This window comes from Notechis scutatus, chromosome 1 (genome assembly GCF_049901735.1).
Source record: "Notechis scutatus isolate UNSWTSFEM ecotype Mainland chromosome 1, rNotScu1.2, whole genome shotgun sequence".
NCBI lineage: Eukaryota > Metazoa > Chordata > Lepidosauria > Squamata > Elapidae > Notechis > Notechis scutatus.
This window is the reverse complement of record NC_142009.1, coordinates 173,681,996-173,707,646: the sequence shown is the minus strand read 5'-3', so window position 1 is coordinate 173,707,646 and position 25,651 is coordinate 173,681,996. Positions and strand designations below refer to the sequence as shown.

At 34.5% G+C, this 25,651-nt stretch overlaps 2 protein-coding genes across 3 annotated transcripts in view; one reads left to right on the top strand and one right to left on the bottom strand.

Moving 5' to 3' along the window:
- NIF3L1 (NGG1 interacting factor 3 like 1) overlaps nt 1–2,718 on the top strand; it is a 36,313-nt gene extending 33,595 nt beyond the window's left edge. Inside the window, exon 8 of the mRNA XM_026667918.2 lies at nt 2,700–2,718. The gene's annotated coding sequence lies outside the window, so the exon portion shown is untranslated. The remainder of the gene's footprint in view (nt 1–2,699) is intronic.
- ORC2 (origin recognition complex subunit 2) overlaps nt 1–25,651 on the bottom strand; it is a 42,845-nt gene that overhangs the window by 14,748 nt on the left and 2,446 nt on the right. For both annotated transcript variants that reach the window (XM_087950247.1, XM_026667910.2), the window contains 13 exons: nt 25,430–25,530; nt 24,741–24,878; nt 24,420–24,506; nt 23,136–23,228; nt 21,854–21,882; nt 21,315–21,372; nt 14,449–14,633; nt 13,402–13,500; nt 11,341–11,450; nt 9,324–9,456; nt 8,060–8,156; nt 7,158–7,304; nt 4,274–4,445 (listed from right to left, as the gene is read on the bottom strand). In XM_087950247.1, the coding sequence (XP_087806373.1) occupies nt 4,274–4,445; nt 7,158–7,304; nt 8,060–8,156; nt 9,324–9,456; nt 11,341–11,450; nt 13,402–13,500; nt 14,449–14,633; nt 21,315–21,372; nt 21,854–21,882; nt 23,136–23,228; nt 24,420–24,506; nt 24,741–24,878; nt 25,430–25,520 (1,439 nt within the window). In that variant the 5' untranslated portion in view covers nt 25,521–25,530. The remainder of the gene's footprint in view (nt 1–4,273; nt 4,446–7,157; nt 7,305–8,059; nt 8,157–9,323; nt 9,457–11,340; nt 11,451–13,401; nt 13,501–14,448; nt 14,634–21,314; nt 21,373–21,853; nt 21,883–23,135; nt 23,229–24,419; nt 24,507–24,740; nt 24,879–25,429; nt 25,531–25,651) is intronic.

The window sequence follows — 25,651 nt, the reverse complement described above, 5'->3', positions numbered from 1 at the left end:
TTGTTTAAAAAATAAAATAAATTTAAAAAATGATTTCGGTCTGAAAACTAGGAATAAACTGAGAAAAAATGTTATAGGAAAAATCCATACACCTCATATCATTTATATATTCTTAATTTTATATTTTCTTTAGTGATTCCACTAAACACTCGAGTAACTCTTGCTATTCCATGCATCAGTGTAGCTGCCACTTTTTATCAGCTGGTTTTAGTCTCTCCAGAGAAAAAAAACCCTTTTTTATTTATCTAAATTTAGCCATTTATTTGTATGCATGTGCACATAAGAAACACAGAAATGATGTCTATTTTTAAATACCTCATGTCAGCCTCAAGAGATATTCATCCCTATCTATCAAGATATCTTCGCCCCTAATTATGGCTTATTTGTGGCTATGCTCTTTACTTCTCTTTCGGCTGTCATTAAACGGTGGGAGGGGGGAATCTTGGAAGGGAAGAAGGCAGGAGGTGTTTTGCATTCCTTTGCTGGGTAAAGAAAGGGAGGGGGGATTCTTTGTTGTAACTTTCCATTTCTCACTAACCTCTGTCCTTTTTTATGCGCAACTGCGAACTTTTATCAAAATATGTCAAGGTCACTGACAGTAGCCTCATCATCACCTAGAGATGACCACATGATCCTATTCAGAAGTTTTAATTGGAAGAATCATTTGATCTCTGGAGGGGGGGAGCAATTCTATCCCTTTGTATATGCATTTTACCCGCCAATATTTTAGTTTCGGAATTGATTCTGTTGCTACCATTCATTTTCCAGTAAAAGATAAATTCTGCTCTACACCATGGAGTCTGAGTATTTCTTTCTTGGGATTTAGAAGGAGCACAGTCTGACACCTCATTTGTTAAAGGAAGCAGAAAAATGCAATAAAGCAAAATCAAAGATTTGAGTTCTATCTCAGCAATCTTATGAAAAATATTACAAAACATTGCTTCACAGGAATTCAAGAGCATCACACATCCTTCAACCTGTTCAGCATATTTGGAGGGCTACAAGTTCCCTATCACACACTGGGAATACACCATTAAGGTTTTTTCCCATCCCCAGTGCAATACTTAAAAGAATTATAAGGGACAAATTTAGCAATTGTCTGGGAGGCTAGTAAAGCAGTTATGAGGGGTTACTTTATACAGTTGTCTAGAGAAGAAAAAAATCTTTGGAAAAGATGCAAAAGATATTGGACACAATTAGACAGAAAGAAATCGAATTGCAAAAGGCACCTATGGACTCTAAAATTTTGCATTAAAAAAATTTGTTACACCAACAACTGTCTATGCTAACAGTTCAAGAAGTAGAAATAAAATAAAATTATGTGAAGCAAAGACATTTTGAGTTTACAAATAAACCAGGAAGATGGTTGGCATATATATATAGACTAAGAAAAGAAAGGGAGAATAGAATGATTGAAAAAAATTGTGAAGGTAATAATATAATAATTGATAATCAGCAAATTAAAAAACTGTTTCATAACTTTTACTCTAACTTGTATAAAATGCAGGAGTTAGATAAGTCAAAAATAGATGAGTATTTGTTAAGACAACACTTGCCGAAACTTTTACAAACTCAGAGACAACTTTATGAGTGACCCAATAACTATCTTTGAATATCAGAAGCTATAAGAAAAATGTAAACAGGTAAAGCTCCTGGCTCAGATGGGCTTACAAGTCAGTATTATAAATGTTTTGAAGATGAACTTCAGCCAGTAAAGGATATAATGAATGATATTTTACAGGGGGGGAAGGATACACCCAACCTGGAAAGAAGCTAATATTGTGTTGCTCCTGAAGGAGGGTCAGGGTGTCATGATGATGAAGAATTATAGACCATTTTCACTATTAAATAAGGATTATAAATTATTTACTACAGTTTTGGCAGAAAGTTAAAAAAAGTTTTACAGGTATATATTCATGATGATCAATCTGGATTTCTGCCAAAAAGAGTTAAGGAATAATGTGAGAACTGTCTTGAATATTAGAGAATACTTACAATATCATAATGAACAACAGGCAGATTTAATATTCTTAGATGAAGAGAAGGCCTTTGACAACTTAAATTGAGCCTTTATGTTTAAAGTCCTGGAAGAAATGGATTTTGGTGGGAATTTTATCCAAGTGGTCAAAGCTGTTTATACATCACAACAAGCAAAAATTGTTTTTTAAGGTGACTTAACTAACGCATGCGAAATCTGAAAGGGTACAAGACAAGGATGTCCTTTATCTTCTTTGCTGTTTATCCTGGTGTTGGAAGTTTTGAATAGAGATGTCAGGCAAGATGAGAAAATAAGAGGTATAAATATTAAAAAGAAAGTTTATAAGCTGAGGGCTTTTGCTGATGACTTGTGATATTTCTGCAAGACCCAAAAAACAACATAGAATATTTGATAAGGAAATTAAAGGAGTTTGGGTCTTCAGTAGGTTTCAAAATAAATAAGCAGAAAACATCAATATTAAGAATATGACCACACAAGATGGGGATACATTGATTAAAAATGGTTTTAGGGTTGAGAAAAAGGTGAAATATTTGGGGGTTATGTTAAGAAACACAAATACAAAACTGTTCCAAACAATTATGTACCTCTCTGGAATGACATTTAAAAAGACCTATTAAGTTGGATAAATTGTAGTTATTACTATTGGGCAGAATCTCTGTAATTAAGATGAATGTCTTACAAAGATGCTTTTTTGTTTCAGATACTACTAATACTTGCAACTTATATTCCATTTAAACAATGGCAGAGGGATATATCAAAATTTATATGGTAAAGGAAAAAACAAGAATTAGAAACAGACTACTGCAAGATGCTAAGGAAAGAGGGGGTCTGGGTCTACCAGATTTGAAATTGTATTTTGACGCCTGCTGTTTGGTCTGGTTAAAAGAATGGGTGAACCTTCAGAATAAGAGGCTACTGGACTTAGAAGGCCATTAATTAACATTTGGTTGGCATGGTTACTTATGATATGACGAAGTTAAAGTAAATGTTGACTTCCACCACCATTTTTGTCAGACGTGCTATTTTGAAAGTTTGAAATAAATATAAAACACGGTTTTCCAGGAAGGTGCCTCTGGGTTTCCCCACAGCAAGCTTTTTTTAAGAAAAGAAATGGAGACGAGGCCAAACTGGTGGACTTACGGTAAAATAATATCTTTTAGTTTAGGGGACCCTACCCTCAAATCTAAAGAGGATTTATAATTAGAAGGACATGTCTGCCACTGGTTTACATATTTACAACTGAAAGAAAGATTTAAATTAGATAAAAAGAATCATGGGATTAACTTTGTTAAAAAGGAATTGGAAACTCTTACTATGTGGTAATGATAAACATATTGCTAAAGTCTATGAAGTGTTATTGAATTTAAATCTGGAAAATGAACAAGTAAAGCACTGTACGATTCAATGGGCAAGGAATTTTGGATATAATGTAATGCTTGAACAGTGGGAGAATATGTGGAATAAAGGCTTACGGTTTATATTAAACTATAATTTAAAAGAAAATTTCTATAAGATGATGTATCATTGGTATTTAACTCCAGATAAATTGCCAAGAATGTATAAAGGTATTTCAACTGAATGTTGGAAATGGAAATGGAAAGAAGGGACTTTTTATCATTTATGGTGCTGTGATAAAGCAAAGAACTATTGGAGGATTCATATCTTAATACAGAAAATTCTTAAAGTGAATATAGAAAGAAAACTAGAGACTTTTCTTTTGGGTTTAATCGAACAAGACTTGGAAAAAAATTCAGATCTCTTAACATTATATACATTGACGGCAGTAAGACTACTTTACACATAGAAATGGAAGATCACCTCGATCCCCACAATGGATAAATGGCTGCAAAAACTGATGGAGTTAGCAGAGATGGCTAAATTGACTGTTTTGATTAAAGAAAAAAAAGAAACTTTGATTTTGGGTTTTACCGATTAGATTTTTTCTTATAGAAATTGCTAGTTTGTATTATTATGAAAAAATACAAAGTTGAGGGTAGATGTCAATTCCTTATTTTACTGCACCAAAGGAATCAGAAGTCAATGCCTTTTTTTCCTTTTTCCTTTGCTTTCCCCCACTATCCACTTCTTTTTTTTCCTTCCCTAATTTCCCTAATATTGACTTTTGTATGTCATATTATAAATTAATAAAAAAAACTATATTGAAAAAAAGAAAAAAGAAATATACTTATAGTATTAGTCTTACATGTTAGGGTTTTTTTTCTGGTCATTGGGAAGAATCTCTCCTGTTTCTCACAAACCTACAGTATCTCTTACCTTGCATTAGAAGTAAGACTGCAGAGAACATGTGTAAGGGAGCTCAATGCCAAAGATCCCGAATGCTGTACCAAGAGCGAATTTTCATAGGCTGTTTCTTCTGCATAAGGGCTGAAGGTGGTCATTTCGTACCACAACCAATTATACATGCTTTGTTTTGCTTGATCCCACACTATGAATGTAGAAGACAAATATCAAAAAGAAAATATTAAGAGTAGAAAATACATTCCATAAAACTTTGAGAACTCTAAGTGTGGAAATGGCTTTCCATAGCAGCTTTTATGATATGCCAGCATAAAAGTGGTAGAGTAATTCCAAAGTGTTACATGAACTAAATCCTTTTTATGACAGATTGCTGTTTGAATAAGATCTCATACTAATTAGAAAAGAGCACATATTTTTAATGAAGAAGTATGTTTAAGGGACTCATCTGGCTTTTGGGTGGCAAACTGGCGAATGTATTATAAACAAGAAGAAAAAATGTAATTTAATATGAATATAATTAACTTATTAAAGATAACCTTATTCCATCATATTATTCTATTACAGTTTAAAGCTTTCTGGAACTATGACCAAGGCTTTCATAGATGTCATACATCTCTAATAAACATCAGTTATAGCATCAGCTGAAATTATTTCCAGTTCTTATTTTTATTTAAAAAATGATCCTGGATTTTCTTTGTGAAGGGTCCTTCTAAATGTCTGGCATCAAGAGAGTGAACTAGGACAAGAACTTTGACTAGACCAAGTCTTACAGGATCCACCTATTAGTCCACTCAGTTTCTTCCATGATACAGCCATAGGAAAAACTGGAGGAAAAATGTCTAAGGATAACCATTCAGAAAAATCTCAACAGTGTTTTTTCAAAAGGCAATTGGACTGTTTTGTTCCTTGAGGAAGATGTTTCGCTTTTCATCCAAGAAGCTTCTTCAGTTCTGACTCAGTTCTGAAGCTTCTTGAATGAGAAGCAAAACATCTTCCTTAAAGAAAAAAAAACAGTCCAGTTGTCTTTTGAAAAAGCACCTTTCAGACAGCCATGATCTGGATGACTGAGAATCTCCAGAGAAATGCAGAAGAATGTTTAACATATAGAAAAATGGAACACCAAGCCACTGTCCTATGAATCTTAATTAAATGAGCATGATTGGAAAACAACAATGTAGATGCCACCTGAATAAATACAGGAGTAGCTTTGGATCCATTACATGATGCAAATTAGAAAGGGTCTATCATTTCAATATTTACTATAAATAAAGCTTGCATTTGATATACATTTGTTGCTGAAATTCTCTTTTAATGGCTACATTATATTTTCTACAATAAATCTACAGTACTCTCAAGAGATTCGAAAGTCTATACTTTCAGGTAAGTCTGGTGCTTACAGAGAAAGGTTCTGAGGAGGGAAAAAATGATCAAAAGGCTAGGTAATAGTGCTTCTCCAAAATCTACAGAGATCAAAATGATAGGTTTCAATAGAATTGATGGGAATCACAGTTTGCCTTCTACTGTATGTTTTGATGAAAATTTATGTGTGAATGATTGAAATGACTGGGTGATCTATTCAGTAGCTGAAGAACTTGAAAATCAATGTATTCAAAGTAAATAGAAAGTCACTGGAATTACTATTATCTTTTGCATCATGATTTTCCATACCATCCAACAGGCTCAGAAATAAATATAGGATAAAGTGTATTGCAAGCCTTGTGATAGGACAATTCCCTCTATTCACTGCCTTGGCTCTCCCTGACAGTAACCTAACATCGTATCTTGGAAGCAGGATTGAAAATAGCAAAACACTGTTAGTGTGATCTACTTCTATGCTCTTTGTGTATGTTGTGTATAAGGTTTCTCACCTGCTTATGAAAGGATTTTGATGTCTGATAATTCATGTCTGAAGATGCTAAATAAGCATACTTCATTTGGTGGAAAAATGCTTTATAAAGCCATTTGCACTGCCCTAAGCTTTAGCAAATGGATGTCATACCATCTGTTTCTGATAGGAAATCCTGAGCTGCAAACTTTTGACAGTGTTTGCCATCCTGCCAGGTAGCCATCATTTGCTGAAACTCCCTACTATCTTCAGAAAAACCTTTCCTATAGAAAAATTAGTATTACATACACTTATGGATTTGGATAGGTAAACTTCATGCACTGTTGTGCATGGTATATATCAGAATAGGTATCTTTCAAATCAACAAAGGGCATGAAATCTGTGGAAGTTATATTTTGATTGTTTAGATATGGTTTATGTTGTGTTACAATTTTTATGCTGTATTTTACATTTTTAGGAATTTTTCCTTTTTTCAAGATGAATATATTGTGCAGCTGCTCTGCCCAAAAGGAAAGTACAAAGTAAAACAAAACAAGTTAAGAGAAACAAGAAGGAGATTATCGTAGCTGTTGGCTAACAGTTTGTGAGACTAAACTGGCCGTCTATTCCCTGTTGCCATGTTGAGGTGGCAGACTGAACTAGCTCATTCTACGGATGCTTCTGAACACCAACTAGGCAGGGATAGATTAAAACTACTTAAATAAGTCCAAATGTTTCTGCAAAAGTACAGCAGACTCCTAAGTTTAGTATTGTCACCTTGTAGGGAAGCCATGTCTTTAAAACTTATTTATAAAAAGACTTTATAAAAACACCCTGCTAAAATAAACTACCATTGAACTGTTCTGAGATTCTGCGTTACCAGTACAAAATAAATCATAGTCTCTTAAGAAATTTAAATATAAATAATCATAATTCCACCACTGGTAATACGCAGAATAAAAAACAGCCCTAAGATGAATTACACTTGTACCACAAGGGGACCTGTTACTAATGTCTAGCATTTATGATGAATTTACATACAACATACACTGTTTGAAAAACCCAGTAACCTACTGAGAGGTGCATTAATATGATCAATAGATGCTATGAGGTAGACATTGGAAAGCGAAGACAATTGTCCTAGGATTTGCTGATTTTTATCTCCTCTTAACATCTTACTGTCCAAGTTGTGAATGAGAAGATATAGTTCCGAGGAAACATCTGGCAAACAAAGGGGGATAGAAGTTGAAAGATGATTATAATATGTACACTTAAACAATATTATCATGGTTATTAGTATTGTGTATTAAAATATTGAATAATTAAATGAATGATTGGTGGAATGACACGGTGGAGCAAATACTAAAATGTTAACTTTTAAAAATGTTATATTTATAATGTTATTATAATGACGTGAGTATGATTAAGGTAATTAAGATTATCAATAGTATCACTATTATTTTGTATCAAAATTAACAAAACCCAGATGCCACATTGTTCATGTATTCAATACTTATATATAATTTAAAAAATTTAAAAAATTATAAAAGAAAAAAAAAGAAATACCAATAGTCAAAGATCAAAAATAAAATATATAAATAATGGTTACAGGATTTGTGTCTGGAACAATTTATGCTTACATGGAAAAAAATGCTACTTTTTGAAATAAAAGTTTTCCAGAAAAGTTCTGAGACAGAAATCCAAGGATACTAGAAATGCTGTAAAGATTTTTGCTGCATGATTCCTATCATTGGGGGGAAAGGGGGGGAGGAGCTTGGGGATTCAAAATCTATTACCAGAAAATCTGTCCTTCCAAAGCAGCAAACTGCATTATTTCAAAACCTACTGAACCAAGTCTCACAAATTCTAAATTTTCTCTATTAAATGCAATTTAAATCACCTCAGATCATTAGTCACAATATATTAAGAATGTTTAAGGGAGGTAACCTTGTAGAATGACGGTCCATATAGTTTACCTTCTTTAAAACTTTTTAGGATGAAGTCCACCTGGTCCTGGGGGCTACGAAAGGTACCCATGTGATTCAACACCTCTTCTGTTATAGAATTCAAAATCTGACACAGAAAAATGGTAGGCCACCATCTTCTTTTAACACTTTGTTTTTAAAGATTCTCAGAAGAATTAAATCTGAACTAAAAACAAACTTTTGACCATTATATCTACTTGAATAAATTATAACATTCCTGTACTGAAAGTGAAATTATAGTAGAAACTCTCGCAAAACATAGAAATACTTTTCATATAAAAAGGTAATAAGCAAAAGAAGACTTCATAGGCTGCAGTATTTATGAGAGTCCGTTTGGGGTTCTGGGAAGAAGGTCCTAGCAAAACTACATCCAAAAATGTTGTTAAGAAAAGTGCAGGGACTTGTTAATCATCAAGAGTTAGGGCTGACTCCATGGACAATAAGAACAAGTAGTTCCTGTCCAAAAGGTACTTTTCTAAAAGGCAACTGGACTTTCTTGGCTTTTTCTTTGAAAATGTTTTGCTTCTCATCCAAGAAGATTCTTCAATTCTGAAGGAACAATTTTCAAGGAAAAAACCAACAAAGTCTAGTTGTGTTTTGGAAAATCACCTGTTGGGCAACAATGACCTGAATGATTGAGAACCTCCATAGACAAGTAGTTCCTGTGTTTCAAATTAATCCAGTTTGCTCCTAATATTTCACTTTTCCTTGCAAGTGGAATCTATACATTAAAAAGTTGCACTCAAACTAAGTCCACAATGCAGTTTGACTAGCTATGTCATAATATTCTAAGCCATGGTTTAACTATTGTTTACTAAACAAACCACAACTGGCTGGATCACAAAACACTGTAAATTACAAACAGCAAAATGTAATTTAGCTGTGTTGTCAGAATTCAGCCATCATATTCTAGGATTAAGTGCAGAAAAGATAAGTAATTTGAGAAATGTACAGTTAGTCTTCATTCAGTGACCACTATTAGCTACACTACAGCAACTCAGTCATTAAGTGAAACAGTTGCTGAATGAAACTGCAACAATGCTTATGAACTTATTTCAGCTTTCCCTTTCTTTACAGACTTGAGAAAGTCATAAATGTGAGAATTGGCTGTACAATTACTTTTTCATCACCATCATAAATGTGAAACCGACACTAAATGAAACAAGGACTACCTGTAAAACCCTTCTCTCTATACTACTGCATTTTGTATTAAAGCTTTTGTTAACTGATCAAAGCCAGCCATGTTTTTGCTTACTGATTTTATGCTGATGTTGGGGAAGAATCCATTTACAACAAGGTGTACAGAATCCTGAAGAAGAGAAACACGGAAATTCTCCAACAGATCTCTTTTTGAACCTAATCCGTATAGCACAATATTGAACCCAAGACTGTAAGAAATAAAGAAAAAAAATCCTTAAATATGACAAAACAAAGTGCAGTGCAATATGATGTACTGAAAATGTTTAGGCTGATCACAAGAACTTATTGTTTTAAAAATGGAGAGGGATGCAAAATTTGTTGTGTTTACTTCTGAGCACCACTCAACAACTGAAGATTTTTCTTTGAAAAAAATATATCTAGGATTTCAGTTTGGCTATCAGTTATATACAAGTTTTTTCTAATCAGACAAACTGTCAATTCTTTACCTAGGAACAAAGATATGCAAGTTTTCTGCTAATTGTCAATCCTGATTTTCTATCTTAATTATGTATTTTCTTAATAGCAAAAGCTTGTCTTTAATAGGGAAAAAAATTCAGTATTTTGAATAGCAATAGCACTTAGGCTTATATACCACTTCACACTGCTTTGCAGCCCTCTCTAAGTGGTTTACAGAGTCAGCCTATTGCCACCAACAATCTGGGTTTTACTGACCTCGGATGGATACATTTTCTATATTTAATCAATACAGAATATGAGGAGAGTTTGCTCAGCATTGAATCTATTTCATTCCATTTACTTTTTTGAATTTGGAGAAGTCTCTCAGTGAATATTAAACTCAGCATTGTTACAGGGAGTTATCTACTTACAACCACAATTGAGCCCAAAATTTTCACTGCTAGCAGGACAGTTGTTTAAGGGAGTTTTGCCCCATTTTACCTTTTCTGCCTCAAATGTTAAGTGAATTACTGCAGTTAGTAACATTGTTAAGCAATCCAGCTTCCCCACTGACTTTGCCAGATCACAAAAGGTGATCACAGGACCCTGGGACACTGCAACTGTCATAAATATGAGTCAGTTGCTAAGTGCCTGGATTTTTGTCATGTGACCATGGGGATGCTACAAAGGCCATAAGTATGAAAACTGGTCATAAATCACTATTTTCTCTGCTGTTGTTATCTTTGAGTTGATTACCTGTAGGCATTTTCTATAAGCTATTAATAGACTATACGTAGCTCAGGGTTGAACTGTGCAGTCCTTGATGCTGAGGCTGGTTGTTTGCTCTCAGAAGTTTCATCCTGACTAGATAACATCACCAGTGTGAGTGTGTATGGGTTTTTCTCCCGTTTATGGGCATTCATACAGAAAGAATAGTCATTCCTTGGTAGAAGTTTGCCTGCATGCAAATTTCTCCCATGTGTGTGCTTTCTGAAGCATTTGATGCCCTATGTGGTCCCAACAGAAGAGAATATATGCAGCTCATGGCTGAAATACAGACATCAAACTTTTCAGAAAGCATGCAAACGGGAGAAATTTGCATGTTGATAAATCTCCACCAAGGAATGACTATTCTTTTTGCACTAATGTCTATAAACAGAGAGCAAACTCATTCACACTGATGATGTTACCTAGTAGGGTGATGAAACCTCTGCAAACAAACAACTAAGCTCAGAGAACACCAAAGATTCCATAGAAGCTATTAAAAAATAGAATTGCTCTGAAAGTTCTGTGAAGGCTCAGGGTGATGCTACTAAATTATTGGAATAACTATTAATGATTTTGGAGAATTTTGCTTATATCTGCTTTTGTGACTTTCTGAATTTTAATTTTTACCATGGACATTTTAGTGCAGGGGTGTCCAACCTTGGCAACTTTAAGCCTGGAGGACTTCAACTCCCAGAATTCTGGGAGTTGAAGTCCTCCAGGCTTAAAGTTGCCAAGGTTGGACACCCGTTTTAGTGTATGGTTATTATATATATTTGTTGTAAGCCACTGAGAGTCCAGGTGATTGTGTGCACAAATAGAAAAATATAATGATTTCAAAGCATAGCTATGGGGATTTATTTCAATTTATTCGCTGGATTGCAAACTCCTAAAATATAAGGGATACTTACTGCAGCTGCAACATCCATTTGTAGAAGAGGGATTCATATTGTTTCATTAACTTTTCCCGTTCAGCAGCAAAAGCAACAGGTACATTGTTCAAGAGATTTCGTAGAGATTCCTAGACCATTTAGATTCATTGCAGAAAAAAAGGACTCATCAGTAAATTTCTAATTGATGATATAATGAAAAAGTTCTTAACTGATGAAAAGGCTTTGAACAGAATGATCTCCATTATCAGAATTTTCCAATTCCTTCTCCATCACCCGGTTCAAAAAGGGCTAAAGACTAATAGAATGCAATTGAAACTGCTTTAACCTATGAAGTGCTTTATGACTTGGTGCAGAGTTACTTTTATGACTGCATCCCTCCACCAGAATTGGCTCAACCATTTTCATCATAGCAATAGCAACACCACTTAGACTTATATACTGCTTCACAGTGCTCTCTAAGCAGTTTACAGTCAGCATATTGCATGCTGGGAAAAGGGTGGTTGTCCTATATTTTGGGAGGGTCGGGAGTATTTTTTCATCAAACCACCCCTCTTGAATGGGCTGTTCTCAAGTTGTCTTCTGGGAGTTTTTGAAAATGGAGCATTTGGGAGCTGATGCTCTCTGGAATGTCTATTTTTGATTGTTTGTTGTATTTTTAATTTTTATTTGTTATTCGGTTTTTTAGAATTACAGCAAAATATAAATGTGATAAACATACAAAAAGGAATATACAGCCTTTTAAAGACATAAAGGTGTTTCACGTGAGAGGCAGGCATGTATGTTTAGAAAAGTTGCATGCTGGACTCATACATTATTCCTGTGATTCCAGCAAAATATGTGTCTTTGAGTTAAGCAGATGCTAGTGGAGAACAATGTGTTTCAAAGTGGGTATGCTGACTGCATCTTTGATTCAAATGTGTACTTTCCTGGTAAGCTTAGGAAAAAACACTGAACACTACGTAGTTGCAATGATGCAGGCACACAATTTTCTGAATTCTCAGAAATCCCTATGCCAAATAGGGAGTCCAAATAATTGAAATTTATATATAGCATTGGGCAAAACTCATAGATTTGGGAACAGAATGTCTGGGACACTTTTTAACCTAGAGTGTTTTCTTCTGGAGTCTGTTGAATTGCCCCAGAACAGCATGGTTCAGAGAATTCTGGAATGGTATGATGAAGGAAGGGACTGGATTAAATTGATGAATTCTGATCTAAAGAACAGTAAGATTGGGAACATTAGTATAAAAAAATTGAAGGAATATCTCGTGTTTAGATAATGATACTGATATTTTTTTTAAAGTTTTACTGCATCAGAAGCTTGTAAGCTGCTTGATTGAGAACCAGTTTAGAGTAGTATTTAAAGCAGGTTAGAAACTGAGAGACTGTGAATTCTAGTCTTGCCTTTGAGATATTTATTTATATCCTCTTTTATTACTTTTACATATAACTCAAGGTAGCAAATATAGCCAACATTCCTTCCTCAAACCAACAACCTTGTGAAGTGAGTTGGGCTGAGATAGACTGACTGACCAAGATCACCTAGCTGGCTTTTCATGGCTAGTCACTTTCTTTCAGCCTAAGAAGAAGGTAATAGTAAATCACTTCTTAAAAAGTTGCCAAGAAAACTCATCCAGGCAGTTATCAAGTCAAAATCAACTCAACTCAACTCAACTCAACTCAAAGAAAAGAAAAGAAAAAGCTGCTTGATTACAACACAGATATTTTCAGAAATTTCATGAGCCAGAATTTGCAGTAAGTAATAAATTTTTAAAAAGAATTTTTTTCAGTTCCTATAGAAATCATAATTACAGTATATGTACTTTCTCTGGCAAACCATGTACAAGTTATTTGCCACCAGTTCTTTCAGAATTTTTTTTAAAATTTCAAATCTAGTTTATAGCCCTGGGATTTTTCCATCTAAGTACTAACCAAGTCCATTGTTTAGCTTTTCAAGGTCAAACAAAGTGACAACTTAACTACACAAAGGATACAACATTATGCAGTATGTAAACTATGACTGGTGGTTTGGAATATTGTGTGAATCCTGATAAATCTCTTTCTCAGTACATACTGTACCTGATCCATTTTTTTTTTCTCCAACTTCTGCAGTGTTCGATCAGAGGTTAAAACTTTAGAACTGCTGTGTGCTTCAAAATACTCTTCTACCAAATTGCTCTGATAACAAACAGAAGAATAATTAATTATTATCTTCTGGCAACATTAATTGAGGAATAAATTGATGGCTGACAACTGATTAACAAAGTGCAAAACTTTACTATAGAAAACAGGATATTGAAATCAATCTAAATTCCCTCTAATGTTTAATAGCGTCCCATATACTCATGGATAAACCCATCCTTAAGTAAGCTGACCAATGTTTTTTTTTAACCAAAATATCATAAAAGTGTGCTACCTGAAGATATGCTGATCTTCAACATTTTTGTGTTTTAATTTTTACAACTAACTTATCCACAGGTGATGCATTTTTCATGCTATTTTGGTTAAAAAAATTAAAGATTCGCTTATCCACAAATAGGCTTATCTACAAGTTTATACAGGTATTTTTAAAAAAGTATTAGCATATATACTTGTGCATAAGTCCATCTCCAGGTAAGCTAAAACCAATTTTTGGATGTATTTTGAAACCTAAAATTCTTGGCTTATCTGCAAGTATATACAGTAATTAAAAACAAATATTTTGCATGTTATATTTTTACTTATAGAAATATAAAACAGCAAACTTCTTTCCATTCCATCTTTATTGATTTACCCTTTTCCCACGTCTTTACATTTAGCTTTTGTTAAACATTTTTATATATACTACAGAAAAGGTAATCCTGCAGAGTAGAAATTACTTTGCTATAAGGATACAACTTATTTCACTTAGGGATATAATTAGGAAGGAAAACCAAGAACTTACACTAAACGAAACTTTGTGGAGAGCATTTAGCAAATTTGACTCCAGAATTTAAAGCTAGATAAATTAAAACTGCAACAGAACACTTTTTCAAAACTACTCAGAGGAAAAATGTGTTTGATTTATTTTTGAGCACAGAGAAAACTGCTTCTAAAAGACATTATATTGTACTCATTGTACCCTGGAAACAAACTGAGCATGCTTACAGAAATGCATCTCTTCAGCTTCTTAGCAGATGCTTCCTTGCTAGGTGGAACAGAAGAGGTTTGGGATCTGATTGGGGTTTTTGGAAGAACAGCTTCATCAGCAGATACCAAGCAAGCACCACCCTCCTCTTCTTCAGAATTTGAAGCAGAATAATCACTTTCACTATCAGAGCACATGTTTAAGGCTAAAAGGGAAAAAAAAAATAAGAATGCAGGTAGTTCTTGGATTAGGATGGAACTGGGACCAGAATTTCCATTGCTAAGTGATGCAGTCGTAAAACGTGACATCACGTACCCACATTGCTTAGCTTACCATCATAACCCCAAGATTGTGTGGGTCATTAAATGAGGACTTCACATGATCATAACATGGGAAGAGGCAGGAGTCTCAGGCAAGCAAGCTGACAGGCAAGAATTTTTTTTTGAAAAAGTTTTTTATTTTTTAAGGTATTTTACATTTTAAATCAGTCATATCCATAGTCACTGATACAGCTTTCTAACATCACATCATTACCTCTTACCAAATTTTCTTCTTTATATTCTCATAGTTTATATCAGCCAATCAATCTATCTTCCTTGATCGTATATTTATATTCAACATATTTACAGTTTAATCTATTCATATCATTTCATTAATCAAAGTTTCCTCTTAATTTGTATTATCCCCTATTAAATCCCCTTTCCAATATTATTACATATATTTTATTTTCTGTGTCTCTTCTAATTTTTGCACAAGTATATTTTCCATCTTATTTTCTTTAGCCAAAAATATAATATATCCTCATCACTTTGCATAGGTAGATAACAAAATATTTAATTCATTAAAAACATTCTAATCAATCTCTAACTTCCTTAATCATGTATTTCTTGGGGGAAGAAGGCGGAGCCTCCTCGCTGACGGACCGTAGATCGCGACTCTCTGCGGCTATGGTCCGTGCTCTTTTGTTGGAGAGCCCCGATTATTAAAATTAGGGGCTGAAGCTGCCTGGGAGGGGCGGCAGACTAAGGGGAAGCCGCAAGCCAGGTTGAGGGGAGCCGAATCTCCCCCCCTGGGCTTGGTCTTTTTCCCCCCGAAGATGACTGCAGCGGTGGTTTAAAATGGCCACCCCAAAGAGGAGGACTCAGATGGATTAAGATTTGTGCAGAGGGAAGAAAGAGGTGGATAACATCTGAACTGGGACAAGTGGGCAATACAACTAAACAAAAGTACCCTGGGATTAAGGTAACATGGATTTTTTAAGAAAAGTGAGCAGCGAAATTACAAAGGGACAGGGGGGGGGGAAAGAAAATATTTTTGACAGCTAAGCGGGGCTTCGAACCGGGAAAGGAAGAAGCTGGAACTAAAGATTTAACTAAATTGGACTAAAATATTTTGGCAATAAACAGGCATAAAATAAAGCTGGACTTAAGATTGTCAAAAAATAATAATAATAAAATTCACAAATTGGAGACTGGACTGTGCTGGAATATTGAGGTTCGAAAAACCCTAAATCAAAAAATAGGGGGGAAAGGTGAAGACTTTGTATAATGGAGAGTGCCACCTTTTGACAAAAACTTGAGCTCAAACAAAAGGGAAAGCATCCTGTTTCTGAATGAACTTGTGTGGATATAACATTAAAGAAATATTGAAACAAAGTAAGAATCTTAGAAAGTGAAAGCAGAACCAGAATAAAGAAAAAAGCAAGGAAAGACTGACTGTGGGATTGATTGATGTTTTTGGTATAGACCCTCGGCTGGAATAACTGAGAACTTTAGAAAATTGAAAGAAGAAAGAAGGAAAGTAAAAGTTTTTTTTTGTGGACTTTAACGATCATAAAATATAAGAGTGTGTAATGATGATATCTCTTTGGGAATTAAAAATGGAACTTGAAAATATGAGAGAATTACTACAGGAAAGAGGCGAATCACTTTGCTCTGTGTTAGAAAACATGGAAATGGCAATTGAAGAACAAGAAGAAAGAGCTTCAGAGGAGGAGGAGTCGATTCAAGAAGATATTTTAAATAGACAATTAACACAAAGAACACTACAAAGAAGTGGGGAAAGAAGGAAGGTTAAAAGGTTGAAATTTAAGAAGGCAATCAAAAGGGGGAATACCTGTGAAGTCAGGAAAGGCAGAAAGACCCAGCAGAAAAGGGGAAAGGAAGATATTAAGAAAGAGAGGGATATAAACTGGAATGAGAAAAGATATGGGGAAAAGAGGGGGAGGAGAAGCAGTAAGAAACAGGTGCATGAAATAAAGAAATACGGAAATAGTAAAATGTTGAAAAGAAATTGTTTTTTCAGAGATAATGGTTGATGAATTAAAAAGGGGATTCTGCAGGGTGACAAGGGGTAATAAGAATATTTCTGCAATTAAAAATATTTAGAAAATAGGGTAATATAGATACTGATAACTCTTATTAAAAATCAAGGGGGGGAAATATGCTGCGGAATCCAAATGAAAAGATGTAATGATTATTATTGTAACTTCTTAAAAATAATGGTTTATTGGGAATCAAGATGAGGAAATAAAGGTATATTTTAATCATTGAGGTGTCACACTCAAAACGGTAAAAGGGGGGAAACCTATACTTGTTGTTTTTTTTAGTGTTAAAATTTGTATTAATCTAGAATTTATAAAAAGAATGTGTAATGGAAAGGGAATATGACAGACTAAAGAACCAACTAAATTAATAAGTTAATATAGACTATTAAAAGCAAGGAGAGACATTGGTAACTTTATTATTATTATTATCATTATTATTATTAGGCAAACACATATTGTTTATCTTTATTTTTAAAATAAATATTAAAGGATTATATTTGAAATAACTGAAATGAAACAAAAACATGTTTCGATTGAGATTAATGAAAGAGGCTAGAATTAATGTGTTTGTTTCTCTCCTTACTGAAAATTTGGAATGGAAAAGGTAATAATAGAATTAAGTATGCATATATGAATGTACAATTGCTGTCATATTTGTATGTAAAGGTGGTGACCTGGAAATATGTTGTCCACTAAAAAGAGATTTTTGTTTTTAATGTGAAAAACTGAATAAAATTTGTTTAAAAAAATCATGTATTTCTTATGCTCTTCATGTTTACAATTTAATCTACTCATACCATACATTGACCATTCAATATTTCATCTTCATTTATATTATCCCCAATTTATGTCCCCCCCAGTATTACATTTGCTACTATTGCATATATTTTATTTTCTATGTATTCCCTTCCCTCTAACATCTCATTTTTACACAAATATATTTTCTTATACCCAATAGTATCAACATTATAATCTCTCTACTATATGTAAAAAAAACAAAATATATAATTCATTTAAAATATTATCGTACTATATAATTATGTCTATTCCACATAGTATTCCTTTTCGTATCTTAAATATTAATCACTTTTATCTTCCATAAACATTTATCTGTCTTGCTTGGTTAATCTATTATAAATTATTGTCATGTCTATTCAATTTTGATTCTTATTCTAGTTCTTAGTCCAAACTCCTCAAAATCTATTTTATATATTTTACCACTAAAATACCTCATGTGGAGTCCCCTTCTTTTCCATTTCTAACCATTGTCTCTAAGTCCTTCCTTTATATTGTTTCTTTGCCATTTTCTGTCATCTTTTGTCTTTTCCCCTTAATCCTTCCACTATTCTTAATCAATTTGATATTTTTTCTCCCATTTCTCGAAGTTTATCCCCACCCACTTCTGATCTCCTTTGTTATTTCCTAGCCATTTCATTTATCAGCATTCCAATCTCAGTATTCCCCCCCCCCCCCATTTATTGCATCTATCATAAACATCTCAAATTCAATTTCTTTTTTCTTCTTTTGCATTATTTGTTGTTCTTTTTGTTCCATTTCACTGGTTTCTCTTTCTTCTGGCTCCTCCTCCTTTCTCATTCTCCTCCTCCTACTACTACTACTGTCTCCATTTCCAAATTTTTCTCTGTATTCTGTATTTTTGTACATAAATCCAACATTCTTTCCCACAACTCATTCATGGCTCGAAGGTCCATCTTTATTTCTTTACATAAGTCACTCATCTTTGTATTGCTTATTAATCCAATTGTCCAGTATCCAATAAATTTTATTTTATTTGAACCAGTCTTTTTAATATCAATATTCTCAGATCTTTCTTTCCAGCTGATCAGTCCAAGTCAGCAATAATTCCAAGGGTAATGTCCTCTTATATTCCGTGCTCTTTAATTATAATATATTTCAACTTCCAGGAATCTTAGTGTCTTTCTTTTATTCCTTTTTAACTTCTTCTTTTGATTAAATTGTTAGTTTGAAGGGATCTGCAGGATTTTTCTTTCATCAGCAAGTGGCGCTTTTAGTTCAGTTTCACTGCCACTCTTTTCCCGTTTCTTTAAATTAGCTTCACAATTTTTGTTTAAAAAAATGAAATATTTCTTTTAGAACAATTATTTCCAGCATTCAAATTAATGCCCTCCAATGCCAAATCCTGTCCCATCACCAATTCCAAATTTACTGCTTTTAAGATTTTAAAAGTTTAAGCTCTTTCCATTTCCCATTTCTTCTTCCCTCTTCCAAATTGCCGCTAACTCAGTTCTTTAATCTTCTGTTATAGTCTTTTTTGAGTAGGCAAAAATAAAACGAATTCTTCTTACCCTTCTCTGAACACTGTTCCCAGTCTCCACTCCAAAACTGCACTTAGATGTTCTTTGGCTGTCCCAACTCTGTAGAGGCCATCTTGGTCGCTCTTCTCTCCATCATGGTGTAGAGAGCAAGCTCGGGGTTTCTATGGGGGAGTTGCGTTCTCCCCCGGAACCTCACTGGGTGCCTCTCCTTTGCTTCACCACCCTTACAAGGAGGCTATCAACTCTGTTCAGAGCCCACAAACGGTGAGAAGCCAGCACAGGAACGGAGACCTCCATTCACTGCTTCTGGTCTCATCGCGACATCAGCTGGTAGTCCAGGTAAGAATTATTGATGGCCTAGTGTTGCAGGTGGACATTACACTATGCAGGTGGGCAATAAAGCAATGGGAACTTAAGCAACTTGTAACTTCCTGCTGGTTTCCCCACTTACATTTGGGAAGCCAACAAGGAAGATTGCAAATGTCAATCATATGATTGGAGAACACTGCAATTGTCATAATGGCAAAGCAGTTGCCAAGTACCCAAATCATGACCCTATTACTGCGGGGACATTGCAATGGCCACAACTTTCAGGACCAGTTATAAGTTCTCCGCATTCCACACTGTTGTAACTTTGAACAGTCGCTTAACAAGTGGTTGTAACCCATGTAGCACTTGCTAGGAAAACAAGAGTACAATAAGGCCATTGACTTCTCATCAATTTGTGGAGAGGAGAGAAGAACAGAATGCTAGACAAGATAGATTTTTAATTTGATTCAACAGAGCTCTTGTGTTCTCAGCTGTTTTTACTTCTGTTCCTCACATGTGAGTTTGTGGCTATATTTTATATACTTTTGGCCTAGTTTTCATGGAACTCAATGCAGTTGTAAACTACATTTTAGCTATGACTGTCATAGGCTGTTCTTACAGCCAGCCTTGATGTATGATATTGCAGAATAGAACACATTAATTTTCTCATGAGACCACCAGTATTCATATTTTAGATTTAGTAATAAAACATTAAGCCAGGACTGTGGAAAGCTTCTTCACTAGAAATCTCAAAAGACTGGAACTGGAAAGCAAATTATAGGAGAAATATCTCATAATGTCACAAATATTAGCTACAACTACTACCGTGTTTCTGAGAAAATAAGACAGGGCCTTATTTTTTTAGACTCCCGAAAAAACACCTAGGTCGTCTGTTCGAGGGGTGTCTTTAATTTTTCCCGCACGCGCCTCGCCCAGCCACTGGGCTGCTTCTATCCAAAGGAACGCCCCACGTGCCTTGCCTCTCCAACGGGCCCCTTCTTTAGCAGTTGAAAGCGCCCCATCTGCTCCCTTGTCTCTCTACCAGGCTGCTTCTGTAGCAGTCAAATGGAGCTATTCCACAAGCTTAGCACAGAATGAGGGAAGAATGGCAGGCAGGAAAATTCTCCCTCCCCATTTTCCTCCCTGTTCACCAAAAAGCCTCAGTTCCAAAACTTCAGCATTCGGAATGGAGGGTTTTTGGCAAACAGAAGGGAAATGGGGAGGGTTTTTTTTCCTGCCTGTCATCTATTCCTCAAGCTCCCTCTCCCTCCCTATTTTCCTGCCTTTCGCAAAAACGGCTCCACTCCGAGTCTTCAGCATATCCCAGGACCCTGCAAGGCTTTTTGTAGTGTGCGTGCGAGCAGCGGCTGTGAGGTTCGTCACATCGGTGTAGCCTCTTCGAACAGGACCCTGCAAGGATTGCTGTGCCATTGTGCATGCGAGTGGCGGCACCGCTGCGAGTTTGGATACATTGGCGCAGTTGCTCATGGTAGGATGCCAGCTGCACCAGTGCGATAAAGCTCACGGAGGTGCTGCCATTCATGAGTGCAATGCCACAACAAGCCTTGCAGGGTCCTGCTCTAAGAGGCATGGATAACAGGCAGGAAAATTCCCCTCCCCATTTTCCTGCCTTTCACGAAAATGGCTCCACTCCGAGCCTTCAGTGTATCCCAGGATTGCAACGCAGAAGGCTCCATTCCGAATCTTTGGCGTTGCAATCCTGGGATATGCTGAAGGCTCAGAATGCCTCTGCTTCAGCGCAGAATGACTTTCGCCCCTCTCTGCAGCCGGACACTTGCCCCCCCATGCCTGTGCCGCCACTCGTGCCAGCCATGTCCATCCCCAGGGCTTATTTTTGGGATAGAAGTAATATTAGGCCCACCCACCCCCAAAATTAGGATTGGGTTTATTGTTGGGGTGGGTTGTGTTTTCTGAGAAACATGGTATTTCTTACCTGTCATTCTTTTCCGAGTCCGGTAAGATAATTTTGATAATAAATCATTTCTATTAGTCTGTAAGGAATAGCAAGTATATTAAATCCCATTCTCAAACAACATCTCACATCTAAATATTCTATTTCCTAACAAAATAACCATCTACATGCAAAAAAAAATGCTTCTTAAGGGCAAAGTTTCCTTTCTCAGTCAAAAGACTGATCAATTTTTTTCAAATATATGGATGCTGTTTATATATAATACTATCAGTTCATCGGAATGGAAATCACATATGTAACTGATTTCCTTGGTAGTGTGGTTCCCCAACCTTTTGGTTCTACAGACTGGCAGTGGCGATGGCAGTAGTAGCAAATGGGAGAGGGGATGTATATAATTTTCAGAAAGATATCTTAAGTCTATACTCTGGAATACATACTTAAACTATTTGAAAATATATTTATTCAGATAGAAAATAATACATTGTCAGCATAAGCAGCTCAATTTTCCAAGTTTACATCAATCACAATTGATATTTTTAACAGCCAAAAATTTCACTCACGTCTTCCTGATCTTTGCTTGAAGAACATTCTGAAAATTAGAAATTGAATCACAGATTATGATTACATATAAATATCATAGGTTTTGGCACAGTTTCAAGTGCATCACAGTTATTTTTTTAGTGTATATTTCAGCTAAAGCCAGAGATTCAGCCTAATTTAAAATGTAGTATGTACACATATGTCCCCACTGTGCATGTAAATAAGTAAGAACCAAACCATGTGTTTTTTATAACTAAAATTGTCAATAGTAATTTTTTACTATTGGAGTTTTTTGCCTTGATAAGTAAGTCTATTGCCAATGTCTTCCCCATATAAATTCTATGCTACTAATAGTTTATCTGAACTGTAGATAACCCAGCCTTGTAAATGTTTCAATAAATTTAGGTTTATATGCTGCTAGTTCACAAAGGAATTTGGGAGTATAAGAATAAGCATATCTGTAGAATTTGATACTAGCTTCTTCTGATAGGAGGTTATTAATCTATGCCATTTCTTCAACATTTGTTCCATAGTTATCTAATTATGAACACTGCAATCTATTACCACTCTGCAATTGGAAACCACATAATGGAAATGAGACTAAAATCTGGAGTCTTTGGTATCAGCATATCGATAATCATTTAGTAATATAGAATAATTAGTATAGTAGGAAGTATATAATCATATATGCAGAATTCCCAAATGCCCTTTTAAGCAGTTATTATGAACATTTCCCCAATTTTTGTTAAATATTCATAATGAATTTGGGCACTCACGTACATACATACACATCTTTATTATGGTCACTCACCATAATACCCAACAATCTACAGCAGACGGAGCAAAATAAAGCAATTGATGATTAAATCATTAATGCAATGAAAGGATTTAGTGTAGCAAAAGTTCACCATGTTCATAGACACAAAATCATACTGGCTTGATAACCAAAACTGAATTTATATCAATACTTAGTATTTTACTCAACACCCAGAATTGTTGAGAATCAGGCAGCATACAAGTTTAATAAATGATTATATGAGACATGATCAGATGGAAATTACACCCTTATTTTGCCATTCATTCATTAAGGGATAGTACTTCTCTACTCAGCAATCAATTTATTTTCCATTTTAGAACAATTGTAAGACAAATTCTGTAACAGCTAAGCAACAAATACATGCAACATAAAATACATATTTTTGTCTACCTCATTTCATTAGAATGACTTTTTTTAAAGCAAATTGTGTAATTCCCTATTTTAATCAAATATTTAACATTTTAAAAACTATTAACAGAACTTACTACTGCTGATTTTTGGAGTGTTTGTTTTCTCCTCAAGCTTCTTCAAACTGTTTTGCTTTGTATTCTTTGCTGAATTCTGAATTAGCTCAGAAACTTTAAAAGTTAAAAAAAAACTCCAATTAAAGCAACTTGCAAATAGTACTTAAATACACAAAAGGACAGCATAGACTCTGTACCATGTACAAATGTATTCAGTATCTAAAATTATTGCCATAGCAACAATAAATAATATGATTCTAACACAAGAAATATCCAGGGCAGCAAGGATATTGCTACTTGTTACCTACCAATTTATTTATTTATACACATTTTACTGATCTTGATTTTCAAAGTCTTTGGTTCCCTAAACAGTCCTTTACCTTGTAGAAACCTTTTAGGAGTAGTAACAAAATAATTCTTTTACAAACACCTCTTCTGGGGTGTCACCCATTTATGGATTTTTCTCCCCAAAGACGCTGAATTGGTATCCACATTAACATATCTCTGACATCAAATGAAGATCTTTTCAAAAACTATATAATTGGCTTTAACTTGTGCTGCTGCTTAATTTATCTTGTGCTTTTATCTTGTTAATTTTGTGCTATTTTATTTGATTTTATCATACAAGTTTTAACTTGGATAGAATTTCCTGGTTTTTTATTGTAAATTACCCACAGCATTTTTTGGTTATTGGGCAGCTTAAAAAAATAAAATAATGACCAGCATGCACAGGTTTAGCTTTTTATTTTAAAATGTTTCAATATTAACTATGTTGTGATACATGCTAAATTTAGAATTTTGCAAAGTTTTAGAAGCAAGCTATCAAGCTGTCAGGCACAAACGACCAGACCCGCATGTAGAGTTCAAGCTAGGTGCTTTATTGTTCTATGCCAATTTCACAGAACTCTTTGCAGACAGATAGACTCACCTGAGAAAGACTAGATAAGATTCAAAGGCATTTTTGTGTTTATGTAAAGAGTCTGTGCTAATCCCTCATTTGATCCCTCTTCCAGAATGAAATGGTTGCTCTCCAATATAAACTAACAAAAGACTAGTGTTGTGAAGTAGAGCTATGAAATCGCATCAGTCCAACAAAACTGGTGAACACTACAGGAGTAATTACATGTATTTTATACATATCCATGGAATCTGTTACTCATAGGACTGACAGACTTGGATTGTGTGTTCAGAGCAGATTTAGATTGTTTTTTTTAAAGGAATCCATGAGAAAGCAAGTCATCCAGATGTATACAAGTACCTATGTACAGTATGTAAAAGAAACAGAACATGAAACACAATACATGCCTCTCTCTGCCATCCTATTAGAGCGTTTTGGAGTTTGGAATGGAAAGACATCACCACCGCTTGCACTGGAACCATTTCTCATTGACTCTAAAAAGTATACATATCAATTAACCCTTAGAAGAATGCTTTCAAGGGAACTGATAAAAGATTTATACCAACAACCGATTAAATCTAATTAGCAATATAAACATTTATTTTTAAGAATTAATATGTCTTATTTCTTGGTGGAATTATGTACAAAATATTGAATATTTTCATGCATAATATGAAGTAAATATCCACATAATGATGGCTGTGAAAATGTTGTGTTTCCCAAAGTACCTTGGACATCTAAGGCTGTCACATAATCCTGTTCTTTTAAAATATCCTGGGCTTCATCATCGGAGCTATTCTCCAGATTTTTCATCCATTGTTTAATCTCAAGTGTATGCGGAACACTTAACTTACGAACTTTGAGACCTGAAAAGGCAATAAGACTGCTTAAGAAAAAATATATGAACAGTTACAATAAATAATTTTCGTAGGTCTATGAAAACCGATCATTTTCAAGGAAGTTATACATTCCAGAAAAATAAAACTGTATAATTTTTGAAAAGAATGTAAAGAAAACAAAACAATTACTTTAAGAAGTAATATTACAATGTTGATATTACAAGAAAAGTCAGTTGTCAAAACTTCCTGAAGGCAAAGTATATATCTACACTAAAAGATAATGTGCTGTTGTGAAGTTGTATTTTTGTTATAATGTTGTCGATACTGATGACATTAACGGCAAAACAGATTTCATCCAAGTTAATTTACTATTTGTAAGATTGCTAAATACTTCAGCAGCATTATCTTGCTCTCACATCATATTTTCAGAGGATCGTGGTAATTAATTTCTCCAAGTACAGAAAAAGCCACTGCTTTTAAATGATGTAATTATATAAGCACAACAAAAATTATTAATATTTTTGGAAAATTAAGAATTAGACACCTTATTCTAATAATAATAAAGCAACTAAGGATACCTGCATCCTCAGAGATATGCCTCAGAACATCTTCATCAGCCACAAATTTAACCTCTAGGACATTAATCCTCTTTATGTTTGGATTACTCATATCAAGATATCTAAGCCAAAAAGAAAATAAGTTGACACATTCCTATCAAAGTACAAATCTCATATAAGTTTAATTTATTATTATGAATAGCACCTAAATCTAGAATGCATATTAAGTCAGGAAAAATTATA